The sequence below is a fragment of the Eretmochelys imbricata genome, chromosome 27, assembly GCF_965152235.1.
Source record: "Eretmochelys imbricata isolate rEreImb1 chromosome 27, rEreImb1.hap1, whole genome shotgun sequence".
In the NCBI taxonomy this organism is placed as follows: Eukaryota; Metazoa; Chordata; order Testudines; family Cheloniidae; genus Eretmochelys; species Eretmochelys imbricata.
Genome location: NC_135598.1, coordinates 9,622,680 through 9,636,258, shown reverse-complemented (window position 1 = coordinate 9,636,258; position 13,579 = coordinate 9,622,680). Strand labels below are relative to the sequence as shown.

The 13,579-nt window shown below is 41.4% G+C and overlaps 1 protein-coding gene across 7 annotated transcripts in view; it reads right to left on the bottom strand.

Annotated features, from left to right (window-relative positions):
* Nucleotides 1–4,025: 4,025 nt before the first annotated feature.
* SPOP (speckle type BTB/POZ protein) overlaps nucleotides 4,026–13,579 on the bottom strand; it is a 40,164-nt gene continuing 30,610 nt past the window's right edge. For all 7 annotated transcript variants that reach the window (XM_077806395.1, XM_077806399.1, XM_077806401.1 and 4 more), the window contains exons 7-11: nucleotides 11,209–11,386; nucleotides 10,467–10,522; nucleotides 9,908–10,030; nucleotides 5,999–6,141; nucleotides 4,026–5,246 (exon numbers count right to left, since the gene is read on the bottom strand). In XM_077806395.1, coding sequence (XP_077662521.1) covers nucleotides 5,102–5,246; nucleotides 5,999–6,141; nucleotides 9,908–10,030; nucleotides 10,467–10,522; nucleotides 11,209–11,386 — 645 coding nt within the window. In that variant the 3' untranslated portion in view covers nucleotides 4,026–5,101. The remainder of the gene's footprint in view (nucleotides 5,247–5,998; nucleotides 6,142–9,907; nucleotides 10,031–10,466; nucleotides 10,523–11,208; nucleotides 11,387–13,579) is intronic.

Sequence of the window (13,579 nt, the reverse complement as noted above, 5' to 3'; positions counted from 1 at the left end):
GAGGCTGATGCATAAAAGGATGAGCTCCACAGTATGAAAAAAATCACTGGAGGACCACTGTTTTAGGTAGGTCACTACGTCCATCCAAGCCAGCTTCATCCATTCCCCACTGTATACTGAAGTGCTTTGTCTAGTCTAGTTTTGAATTAATTAAAAGCGATGGGATACCCCCCGCTTCTGAGAGACTAGTCTAGAACCTCAGTAACAGGAAAGGTTTCCTGACAGTCAGACGAGGTTTTAATTTGTTCAGTTTCATCCCATTAGTCCTAGTTATACACCCCTGCCTGTCTGAACACTGGATTCATCTCCTCCTTGCTCTTTGTACAAACAGTAAACCGTTACATTCCCAACATTCCCTTGCCAAATGGCAATCATTTTAGCTAATCTTTGAGTTTTCGTCTCAGAATTCCGTCCAAATCAATGTGTTTCTAGTAGCTGAGGTAAATATAGTATTCTTAGCTTTCGTCTCATCAATGCTGGTGCAGAGAGAACACCATGGACACAGCCCATGAAGCAACACCTCTGCTCATGCAACCCAAAGTCGTCTTTATCTTGGTTTCCTTACTGCATTGTAACCTGCTATCTAAGTCCTCCTTTTCTTTTTGCGAATACAGACTAACAGGGCTGTTACTCTGAAACCTATCCAATACACTGTTCACCATCTCCCCTAGCTTTCTTTTGGCATCATTATCTTATCATTATCTTCTTTCCAAAGAATCTCCGAGTTTCTGATGATTATTGCCCAGGTGCATTCTCTTGTATTACCCCTGACTGAATGACAATTGCCTCTGTCCCCTCCCAATACTTCTATTACAGTTCTTCTTCCAGTGAATTTAGTGACTGAGTCCTGGAGACTAAAATCCTAGGTACCAAATAAGTACAGCAAAAATCAGTAATGCAAACTTCTTCAAACCACTCTCTGCCAAACAAATCTCAACTCTGACCTGAAGGGACAACTTCTATTGGAAAAAAGTCTAATTCACAGTTCTCATTGGGTTATTTCATGTCTATATTTTTAGCCTCTCTAGACCCCTATGTATTATTTCTCCAACTCCATGACATTTTCCACTGTCTCCCAATTTCTTTGGCCTAGTTTAATGTACAGTCAAACTTGGCATTAATCTGCTTAAACCACCCATTCCTGTGCACACTAAAGCAGAACCACTGGTGCTTTTAAGCTTAATTTTGTGATAATTAACACAAACAAGAATTGCCAAGTCAGAATTTACTGCTGCATGTGTCTGGAATCAAAGGCAAAGCTCCAAGTGGCAGGAGGTTGGGGGAGGAGGAGAAGCAGGGAGAGACACCTTGTATAATTAAATACTTTCATATTAAATTAACTGAAAAGTCATTCGAAATAAAGAATTTAAGTAATTCTGAATCACAAGTTTGAAGGAAGTCACGAGAGAGAGAGAGGGGAGATCTGCATGGCCCAAATTGATTAAACAAAATAATTATTTTAGCAAAGTCTTTGCAGAAAACATGGCACTGAACTTGAGAAAGTCTTCTGAAACAAAGGAAAGTGGAAGGAGCCATAACAGATATTTTACAAAGATAGTATGTTATCCTTAACAGCAGTTTTAAAGCCAGAACAAAGCAAGAGACAGTTTCAAAGCACAGCATTTCTCCCTGCTCAGTTGTTTTTTTCCAGATGAAAGGAAACAGCTTGTCTGCAAACACTTACACAAAAAGGAGAAAAATACCTCAGTAGACTCTAAAAAGAAAAGGAGTACTTGTGGCACCTTAGAGACTAACAAATTTATTTGAGCATAAGCTTTTGTGAGCTACAGCTCACTTCATCGGATGCAGTGAGCTGAAGCTCACGAAAGCTTATGCTCAAATAAATTTGTTAGTCTCTAACAGTCCTCCTTTTCTTTTTGCGAATACAGACTAACACGGCTGCTACTCTGAAACCTGTCAGCAGACTCTGACGCTATAATAAACAGAAAGCCCAAGGGGCAGTCGGTGAGAGATCTCTTTGGCCAGCAACGGATTATTTTGTGCTTGGATGCTCAGAAAAAGCAGACACTGCTTCTGGGCTTAGGCTGATGTATACCTTACTGCTGCCTGAAGAAGCTAATAAGTTCATGCAGGTATTTCTCATTCCCCCTGAGAAAGTAGCAGCCCCTAGCTCAGTGTGGAAGCAACTGGAGGAAGTATGAGCAGGGAGATAAAACGCAGATGGAGACAGATGTGTGACTACACAAAAGCTTGGGTATATCCCTGTAACGTTGTATTAAGGTGGGAGAAGTTGGGGGAAGGAAGAAGAAATTGGGGCCACAGGGCCAAGACCAAAGACTTAATTCGGCCCTCAGCATAGCCGCACTGTGGCCGAGAAGATTCTGTAAAAACGTCTCTCTGAAATATTGTTTTGATAAAAATGCCTCTCCTTGTGGAATTCAAATCTCCAACTGTTCCACTGGCACCAACATCTCTGCAGTAACGACACATGCCACAGATTGCGAGTTAACTCAAATTACATTTCAGATCTGGGGAGGGGAGGATGTCAGTGGGAGGTTTATGAACAGTATGCTCCAGCTCTGATGTTGTTATAACCAGATGGCTTCAGCTGTATCATTTACAATTTAAAAAAAAAAAAAAGAGAGAGTGAAGTTGACAAATAAAGTGTTAATTCAACTGGAACAATCTGAACAAGTAGCCACTTTCATGCATCTGAATTCAGAGAACTTTCATGACACAGAGCGTACCCTGGAGACACATCTGGCCCTACAGGAAAGGCTGGGACAGACAAGTCCCAGAACTGATTATCTTCCTGCAGGTATATCTCCATCCCTCTGGGAAAGAGGCTGCCAAATCTGTATTTGCTTTCCAGTAAGTACCTCCCCAAAGAAAGGATGGGACCAGTGACGCCAAGACCCATTTACCTTCTGGTAGGCATGTCTGAATCCCCAGGAAAGGCTGAGCCAGGGAGACTCCCAGAACAGTTGGTCATGCTATCCCAACAGGGTTGAAAGCTTTGTGGTTTTAACTTTTCAGTAAACAATAAAGCTTCCTTAGAATAATTAGACAGCTTTATGCCTCTCAATTAGCTGGCAGCAAACTTTTAAAGTTAGAATGTAGTTATAACTTGGGGATGCCAGTTTGCAGCTCTTACAAGGCTGGAGCAGTGGGAGAATGTGAACAGTTGGCTCCATGCTTCACTCTACCTAAAAAGGAAGTGCATACTAAATCCCACACAGGTTGAGTCAGAGTTTAAGCAACAGATATATTATGGGAATTTACGAGCCAAGTAAAATGTGGAAAAGGCAGCGTGTATGGTAATGACCTAGCAAACAGGGGAGGATGGGGGGAAACACTTTCCTGCAAGTCACCATTTGATAAAAATATAGACAGCATCAGGATTTAAAAAAAACAGAACAAAACAAAAAAAAACAGGAGCATTTGAGTGGAGGTTCTCTCTTTCACACAAGGGACAAAGGCTGTGAAAGGGAATCATAACAGAATCAGAAATTAGAAACAAAAGTCATCTAATCCATTTCCCAGACAAAGCTAAATTGTTCTCTATAGTATATTTCATGCCTTAGTCTGGACATCTTGAAGTCACAACAGTTTCCCACCATCCTGAAGCAGTGTGCTTCAATTTAATCTCCCTGGATATCTGGGCCTAAAGATGGCCCAAACAGATTACCTCTCTCCCCTGCATTCAGCCATCCAGCCTTTCATACTGCTGTTATAAACCAGATCAGTTGAACAACTGCACTCCCTTCCCATATTTATATATAAATACAGACACAGGTAAGGCTAGGGATCAACTTTATGCAGCTAGTATTAAAACAAAATGTTAGCAGATATTGTCAAAATACCTGAGAAGAGGAATAAAATGTAATTTGGCATTGCAGCTCTGTGCACAACCTCCCTTAATAAATCCCATTTGAATTCTGGGAATGGCGTGTCAGTTTATACCCTATAGCAGACTGAAACGGAACCCTTTGGGAATTGGTTTTCAACTGGGAAGAGTCTAAAAATAGAGGGAACAAGAAAGACAAAAAAAAGATACCACACAGTACAAAATAGTAATTATTTATATTTTCAAAAAGAAAAAAATTACCAGCTATTTTGGAACTTCTTCACTGTAAGAAGAGTGACTAATAGAAAGGAACAGGACTGGCTCCTAGACAGTCAGCAAGTCAGGTACAAACAGTTGATAAGAATCATTTAGCAACTCAGGACAGGGACCTTTGACGCAGCATTCATGAACAATAAAACTTCTCCTTTTTTTTTTTTTTAAAAAAAGGGGGAAAAAATAAAGCAGGGAAAAATGCCAAAAAACATTTCCCACAATATCTAAAAACAGGTAACCATTGTCCTCGTCAGACAGCACACTTCAGAGCAAGGATTTCCCGGTCCTGGAAAGCCAATGTAGATTTGCAAAGGCTGCCTTTAGTCTATTCACATCCTCCTCAGCACACAGCCTTTTGCTGTCCCTTTTCACTTCAACTTGTCATTCAGTATAAAGATTTTTTTTTTTTTTTTTTTTGCTATCAACATACAAGTGCTACTAACAGAGAAACTGATCTTCTTGTTGCTGAATGGCATTAAGGAGTTACACAAATGTCCAGTTTTTAGCACAACTGGAAGGACTTAAATTCTTTTATATAAATACTACTGGAGCTCCCACCATGTATTTCCTCTTCGGAACCTCACTGGAAATTCTCTTCTTTTCCGACTCTCTCCAAAACTAAAACGTCCTCTTTGCTCCAGGTGTCTGACGATTTGTTCTGTGCTGTCAGACACAGAAACGTTATTTCCCGCCAGTACCACTACTGGGATAGTCTGAGTGGGCAGGTGCTTATACAGAACCCCGTAGTTTTTGACTCAGCCAAGTCGAAGGGAACACACAGACGATGCAGCGACAGGGATTCGTTAGGTTGAACAGCCCCTGAGCCCCAGGCCCACCCTCCCCCCTCTCCCCAAGTTACTTGGTGCTGTTTTTAAAAGTCTGGGTGTCATGAAGCAGTCTTTCCCCCCACAACAGAGTAAAAGCTCCTCAGATTGCGCTGTCTACCTGATGGTCAAGGTCAGAGCAGCAATGGCTGCTGCTGCTTCCAGAAAAACATGGGGTCATGTGACAGGCACGGCCTTATGATTGCTTCAGTCGCTTACGTGGTGGTCCCAGGAAGGGACACTGTGCAGAGGCCAAAGAGCGATATGCCTCAGCCACCAAATGGGGATGTGATACCACCATAGACTTCCAGCCTGAGGTCTCCATGACATCAGAAGCATGACTAGAAAGAAAACAGAACATTACAAATCTGGAGTTATTGATTTTGCTGGGTAAACAATATTAAAACAGATTTTTTTCACATGCCCTGAGGATGTTCTCTCTCTCTTGTTTTGGAATCTCTCTTGTTTAGTGCACATGTTATCACTTACAGTATGTTCACAAGTTTTGGTCCTGCAGGTTTAGCTTTTGCTTTGCACTGTCCCTTCAGCATGATAAGATTTAATAATTCAAACATGAATGTTCCAAGGCCAGAAAGACACAATGCATCTCTTTTAACCCCCATACATGACAAGAGATATGATTTCTCCACATAGCTGGGAGACAAGAGAATTATCAGCTAGCACCACAAGAGATTTCAGACATCGATATAGTCAATTTTACTTAGGAAAATATCTGCTATATTAACATTTACAAATATTAATGACTTCTATTTCCCTCTAGTGGTATTTTACATTTTAAGTTCTCACCAACACAGAAATGGCAAGACAGTTCGATAGTCTACAGAAAACTCCTCCCCTGAACTGACCCAGAGATAACTCATTAATTCATCCTTAGAAACAACGGCATTTTCTAGGATGCCAGACAAATGTATGTTTGTATTTGGGTACTAAAGACCTATAAGGTTAAAGAAGATCACTAGTCCCATCCTCTGGGTTTATTAATCACAAGAAGACTGGAGTAAATTTAGGAGTTTGTTTTCTCCTCCAAATGTGTTTCATTCCTGCCCCAAGGGTAAGACTGGAGCAAACTTACTAGTTAATGAAGTCCACAGCTTGAGTTTTTAGCTGATCAGCACTGTGTAGGTCAGCCAGGATGAGAATCTCAGCTGCGTTTTCCACAGACAGGTTACTGCACAGTGCATCCTCGCACATCACCTTCAAGCGTTCCAGAGCATACTGTAAAAAAGAAGCCAAATTATGGTTACAATGGAGAAAGCCTTAATTTGATCTGCACTGAAGCTTTATTTATGTTGCTTCTCCCTTCAGTTACAAAGACTATGCTATCATGCTGCACAGACCTCTCCACTTTATTAGTTACACACACAATCTGTATTCATAAGAGGCTTCTGATCAGCAAAAGAGTAGAGTAATTATGTGCCCACCCTGAGTAGAGCAATGGACAGGCATCATATCAGCCATAACTCTTATCCCGGCCTTCTTGTGTTACAGCATTACTGGTGTTGTCATGCTTAAGGATGACCTGGAACTCTAATTTTAAACTCCTATTATCTCAGATATTTCACACCACGTATTGCTGAAACCTAGTGCTTCTCTTACCCCATTGCTACACATTTGGTTCTTGTTCAGTGGACAAACCTATTCTGTGGTAAATGCTCCATAGGTGTTCTTATGTTCCAGTAATGCTTTGGCAGCTTTCACTCAGTTTGTTTGCCATTAATGCTCTGCAAGTCAAGATGAACCTTGCTCAAACACAAAGTACTGCTTTTATATTAAGATGTTAAACAGAGGCCCTTTCTACCTGTTTCTTTTGGTAATCCAAGTAGAAACTGAAAGTATCATAGCACGTCTGAAAAGCATGGTCGAAAGCCCTACTCTAGCTTCTGTTTCTCAAACAGTTTCTAGTCATCCTGTGTTGCAACAGTCTCAGTAGGGCCAGGTCAGTAGTCTGATAAGAAACTGAAAGGGAACACTAAGAAGAAGAGCAGCTATCAAATCTCATACACCACTTTCTGCAGCACCTGAATCTGAACTGAAACAATCTGTAGACACTATGATCCAGGTTTTGAAAAGCAACCAGTGATCTGGAGTGCTGAACTTGACAGCTTAAAAGAATCTGATTTTTAGAAAGTGCTGAGCATCCAGCCTCTTAAAACAAGACTTAAAGTCTTTCAGTTGGGCACCAAAAAGTTAAGGTACCTAGAATCACTAGTTACTTTTGAAAATCTTGGCCTGTGTGATCTGATCCTGGAGTTGATGTCTTTTGGATGAAACAAAACTGAGGTTCTAACTCATTATGAATCTCATGATGCCCTTCACAAGTATAAGGCCAGGAATCCCAGTATTCTGCCCAAATTCTAACTTGCGTAGTTACATTCAGACTACATAAATTCTCCTAATACTTAAACATGGTAAGGTTTCCTCACTTCTTATCTTAAAATGATGAGTATCATTACTGAGTGTTGTTAAAGAGATGCTGCTTTTCATCTGAGAGGTAACTACACTTCAGTGGTGGATACAGTGATCCTTGTGTATAGTTTATAATGCTTTTTGGAACCCTTTGGGATGAGAAGATGTATTAATGGCAGATCCTCATTAATATGTGAGAGACTGTGTATGAACTACTTCTGGACTCATAAGGGCTGCTTAGTTTACCTACAGTCACTACAGTGCTGGTGTCCACCTCACTTTTGAAGCTCACAGTATGAAAAGCATTGTGTAAAACTAATTTTTAGACATTCTGGTGGAATTTATTCCATTACAGTTAAGGTCAAAATCAATGGCTTCATATGAGAAGACGTCATTTTTCATTTATAAAAAAACTTGATCATAATGGTCCTTTCAGTTTGAACCATGGCACTCACAGCAAGGACAGTTTTCCCCTGCCAAAGAATCTAAGCGAGGATGGCAAGTCTGTTTAATAGTTTGACCTCTCTGTGAGAAAGGGAAATATACAAATTAATCTAGTAAATTCTAACAAAGTGTTTCAACTAGGGGTCAAGGAGGACGTTTTGCAAGCAGTTATTCCATATTACTGTCTGTGTTAATAGAAGCTTAAAATTATTGTGTATACTGAATAAATTTCTTTCCCCCGCATACAATTTTCATATGGATTTTCACTACGAATAACAGCTCCCAGTTATGTAACTGGACACAAAGTAGACATTCTGGTCTCTCAGGTACAAAGTTAGTTAGTTAGTTTCTTTTTCTTTCTTTCTTACACTTTTGAAAAAACTGCCTAATAGCATCCTTACTCAAGAGACTGAAATAGGGTCTCCTGGGTTTAGAAGACACGTTTTGTTTTGTTTTGGGTCTAATTACATGTTTTCTCCCAAGAGACTGGAAGAGTTCAGAAGAAGCTGTTTCAGGTCTCTTGGGCAAATATTAGATGTTTTATATGCTTTCACGAAAGATTCTGTTTCTGCTTTTAAAAAAGACACACGAGGAGTTTAAAAGGAAAAGCTATATTAAAAGCCAAGAAATTCAAACGTAAAGCTGACTCTCTGCCCTCAATATACTTCTGCTCTTTATTTACTCTTGCCTCAGTTAAAGATGATATATGAGCTTTCAATCAATACTCTTTAAATACAGAATAAAACACATGGCAATGGTTATACTGTGCCCGTGGATCTGCTTGTATTATTCCCCATTTTAATTCTAGTTATGGGGTTACGAAGTCCCCATACGGAGCATTTCACCTCCACATCACCGGTTTCAATTAGGCCCTGGTCAGTAGCAACAGGAAGTAGTTACTATTTGATGGCTGCATGGTGGTTTGTGTGGAACAAAGTTACATGCATCCACATCTTAAAATCCACCACGCTAATTGGCACCCACAAGAGAATCCAAGGACTGAAGAAGCATGGAGACTGAACTACGCTCTCACCCCTAGAGGTGGTCCCTCCAGGTCAGAGTTGAGGCACAATGGCAGGGCAGTGTGGAGAATCTTGCACTGCTGCTACCCGTGCTGAACCTGTTTGGTGGATAAATAGAGGACTTTAGTCTCCAGTGCTGTCAAACTGGCACCTTTCACCAGCACTAAGTTCACTTTTAAAAGCAAAAGAAAGGAAATAAAAATTCTGGTTATAGATTAAGAATTTCCACCAGTAAATATGACTCATAGGCCAGCAACGCATCTTCTGTCCTTGGTGCTCCAAAGGGAGGTGGACAGAGGCTGGCAGGCTAGGCCACTGCAGTGCTCTTGCCAGACAAGGACTACCACCAGCCCTCTAGCCAAAATATCCCCCATACCTCCCTGCATTAGCCCTGCAAAGTCACAGCAGGGTTAAGGCAAGAAGCTTCTTCCAGTGCATCCATTTCTCCTCAAACTGCAAACATCATTCTCCATCTCCCTTATGTTCAGGGCATCCCTGCTAGAAGCTGCCACTACCAGCCAGCCCAGAGGGAAAAAGCAAAGACTAAGACTATGATCCCTGTCTGGCAAAACAGAATGCTACTTCTGAGATTTAGGGGCCCTGGCCACTTATTTCTGGTTCCATTCTGAACTTGCCTCCTACCTCATCCCCAGCTCATACGCTAGACTATGACAAACGGAGATGAACCCTGAGTTCTAGGACAGTTTTTCAAAGGAGCACTTGGGACAAATATTTATGACCCTCACGAATTTAATAGAACAGAGGTGCTCTATTTCCTCTCACTACTTGAGCTGAGGACAGAGTGGTTTGCATTAATTCCTCTTAAGAGTTACATTTTGTATTTCTATCATTTTTTCTATGTTATATAAAGACCAGGTCCAGCTAATAGGAGCAGTTCAACAGAACTGCCTAGGTGTATTTTTCAGCAATAAACACATGTGCATGAGAGCACGTTCACACACACGCTCATTTAACCTCACCCAACACTCCCTTAGTACAGTTCAAGGATCTCTGAGAAAACATCAATGCAGCCATCTCCAAGGCTCATCATGTAAAACAAAGCATATGTCATTGCCAATCCCCCGAACAACCACAAATCCCAACTGCACCTTGTCTGCAGCTGCCAGCAGATCGTCAGCCATTTTGTCGAGGTTTGGTGCCTTCCCCGTGTAAATAAAGCACATCATTTCCTTAAAAACTTCAGGTTCCACATCATTGATTTCAACCCGATTCTGTTTCAGGAGAATGAAGATTATTAAGATCCTGACATGATGCTAGAGACAGATCTCTTTACACTAGAGTTTTCTGAATTTTGAAATTATTTATACAGAGAACTCTTAAGCAAGATGTACTACTCACAAAAGTGCGTAGAGGGAGTAAAAAAGGTTCTGTTTTATTTAATATCCTCTAATTGTCCCTCTCCTACCGCACACTCTTTCTCAAGGGTAACAAAGATCACAACTGTCTCATTGATTTTTCTTCCTCCCTCCAGGGCAGCTAAAGCAGAGTCCTGTATCCAATATGAAAAAAACCCAAAATGTTCAAAAATTTGCACTCATGAGTTACATCAGCTGCTACCTGACATTCTCAAGTCATCAAGGATATTAAGAATTGACCTGAGATCTAGTCACCCAGCTGAGAAAGCTCCTTCTCTCTTTAGACACTTACCTTTTTACTTTCTTCCATCTCATGTTCAAACATGGCACTGAAAACTGGGGAACGTGCTGGGTGGGGTGGGGTGGGGTGGGGGAAAAAATAAAACAAATACAATTAAAATACTAGAGATATAACCTTCAGCTCCTCTGGGGGAGAAGGGGTAATAACCAATAGCTTTCCCTCCCCAATTTCCCTGGTATTAAGACAGGAAATATTACAAGATAGCAGCAGTCAAAAACTCAAAATACTATTACACCTATAAACTTCTTTGGTTACCCAGTGCCAATGTAACTTCCAAATGTGTAAGTCAGGGTTTCCTGTGGCCCTTCAGACAAGGCTGAAGAGCAAATGCAGAGATCTAATGCAGTCAAATATATTTCATGGCACTGAACAAAGATGCTTCAGAAAAAGCTGGTAACCTCCCTCCACAGCTGCTCTGGGGGACACATTACAGTGTCAGTCACAAACATCCCTCCCCACCATTCTCATCTAGTGAGGAAGCAGGCAATTCCATTAAAGGGGAAGAGAACCCCCACCGCAGCAACATTATGGCAGTAAATTAGCTGCCATATTCAAAGCAGGATCTTTCACTATAGAACTATAGTTGGCAGGGATCTGAGGCACCTTTTGCTGCTATTTCCTGGAGCATTTTCCTAAAAGCAGAAGTATCTCAAAGACTTCTTATGAGAGCACTCCATCTGCCATGATGCTGCTGTCTCCCATCCTGCTAAGACCTGCACAAGTCAATACCGACCTGCCAGTATGGCTTTGTGAGCCTGGAACTCCTGGCCTGCAACACACAGACAGCAGTCCGTGAAGCGAGAATTCTCCCAGAGTCCTCCTAACTCATCCGCCAAGCGGCACTCAGGTACCTTCACCATGTTCATGGTGTTCTGGCCAGAGATATTGACTGAGTCCTGTACCACACTCACCTGAAAAAAAGCAGAGTGTTAATTTGTCTACAACAGGCTTCACTTTCCAGGACATGTGAAGGGAGACAGAGATCAGACCCTCATTGCCCAAATGAAACACAGTGGAACTAGATATAGGCACAATTGAAGAGCCATCTATATCAGAGACAGTCTCCATCCAAGTCCTCCCCTGCTAGATCCCAAACTAAAGCCGCCTCCATCCAATTTGGCAACACCCTCAATAGGGCTGGAAAACAGTCCCCATCTTCTGGACACCACTCCTGACCTAGTTCTTTCTCTAGATCAACTTTTTGGAGTCTACCCCATAGAGAAGCTTTTTCACAGACAATGCTACAAGCAGCTGTCAGAGACAGTGATACACAGGAAAAGTCACAGATGTACAAATGTCTTCTATAATCTAGCACTTGATCCACAGAGCTCATAACAAAAGAAGAGTCTGACCAACATAAGACATATTCTGTGCACCTAATGAGTTGTCTACTCTACAGATTTTTCCACCATTGCCGTCTCTGGTTCAGCTCCAGTATTCCTCTTGCAAAGTTCAGCACCCCCACTTCTTTTACAATGATACATATCTACAAGCAATGAATTTCTATCTTGGGTAAGAAAAATAGTTACAACTAGTGAGAGGATTGGAGAACTCAGGGGATTTGGAGAGGATCCCTGGTCACTAGCTCTAATCTCAGCCAAGTTAGGTAGGAACCAAAAGTAGCTACCATGTGATGGCTGTGGAAGCCTATGTGAAATGAGTTAGTAATGTCTAAGGATATTATTTTGTCAGAGAGACCACGGATTCTGTGACTTTCAAAGACCTCAGTGACATTTTCTACTTCAGCTCTATGCCCTTGGGCAACGGGTGCCCCGGAGCTCCCAGCAGCTGCGGGGGCTATTGTGCTGTTAGCTGCACCCCCCCACCCCCCAGTTTTTAGTAAAAGGCACAGACAGGTCACGGGCAATAAACAAAAATTCACAGAAGCCCATGACCTGTCTGTGCCTTTTACTAAAAATAATCATGACAAAATGTGAACCTTAGTGATATCTTTTCAATTTCTAGTGGATAGGAATCCATACTGCAAGATGACAAATGACACCTTTTTTGGCAGACTCAGATTGGGCAAAGACTGAATGGACCATGGAGATTAAATTACTTTCACCCCATAGCACTACAAAATTGAGGAACACTGATAGGAGCAGCACAAGTGAAACTTGGATGGCTGCAGCTGTACTTGTTTTGTTCTGTCCTGTCCAAGGTAAATTTCAGAACCCTAACAATATCTGACAAGTGAAGATGGACCTCAAGGAAGGGAAGCTTCTTGAGTAAAGAAGAAAGGGAGATTAAGCTTTTGGAGTGAATGTCGGAGAATGTCGCCTTAATAAACCTCTTTCCAGTCTTTCCTTGACAAGGTTCTGTAAAAGAAGACCCTCAATTCTTGTATCCTCCTGACAAGCATTATAGACTCAAGGAACCAGCTTTAAGGAAATAGAGGGAGATCTTCCCTGATAACTCAAAAGGAAGGTTTCATCAATGCAGTAGGTCCAAATTAAGGGCCAACTGGCTACAGGATCTGATGGCTGGACTCAGTTTCTTGACAGCTTTCAGGAAGTAGCAGACACCTAAGTACATAAACTATAACATCTTCTTGACCTGTTAAAAAGAGGTCTTCAAGAACAGTGACTTGAACTCAAAGAGCTATGACTGATGCCCTTCTCAGACTCATGTAAGAGGAATTCCAAATCTGAGCTCAGCAATGAATACTCAGGGTCCAGAATGTTGACTTTGAATCAGCCAAATAAGGTTTTCCAGATATCTGCATAGTGAATTCCTTCCTGGAATGAAGAAAATAAATTATCTGGAAAGAATAACCAAAGGACTCATCAAGGAAAGACTAAACCATCCATTCTCTCCAGGCTGCAAGTATCAATCCTCTGTAGCCAGTTACTTTCCTGGAATTAGAGAGCGATTTAACAGCAAAAGGTAATGCAGTCTTGGAGAGTAAAACACCACTTGCACAGACAGTCCAGAGAATCTCCAAACTGATGAGCAAGTGGGACGTGAATTGAAAATGCTAGACAAGGACCATTATTCTCCTCCCCAATGGCATTCTCAATAAGTTGATATCAGGGGTCAGCCTTAGAGATGAACAAAGGAGTGAGGTCTTTTTAGAAAAGCTAACAAAACACAGAAAGTGCAGC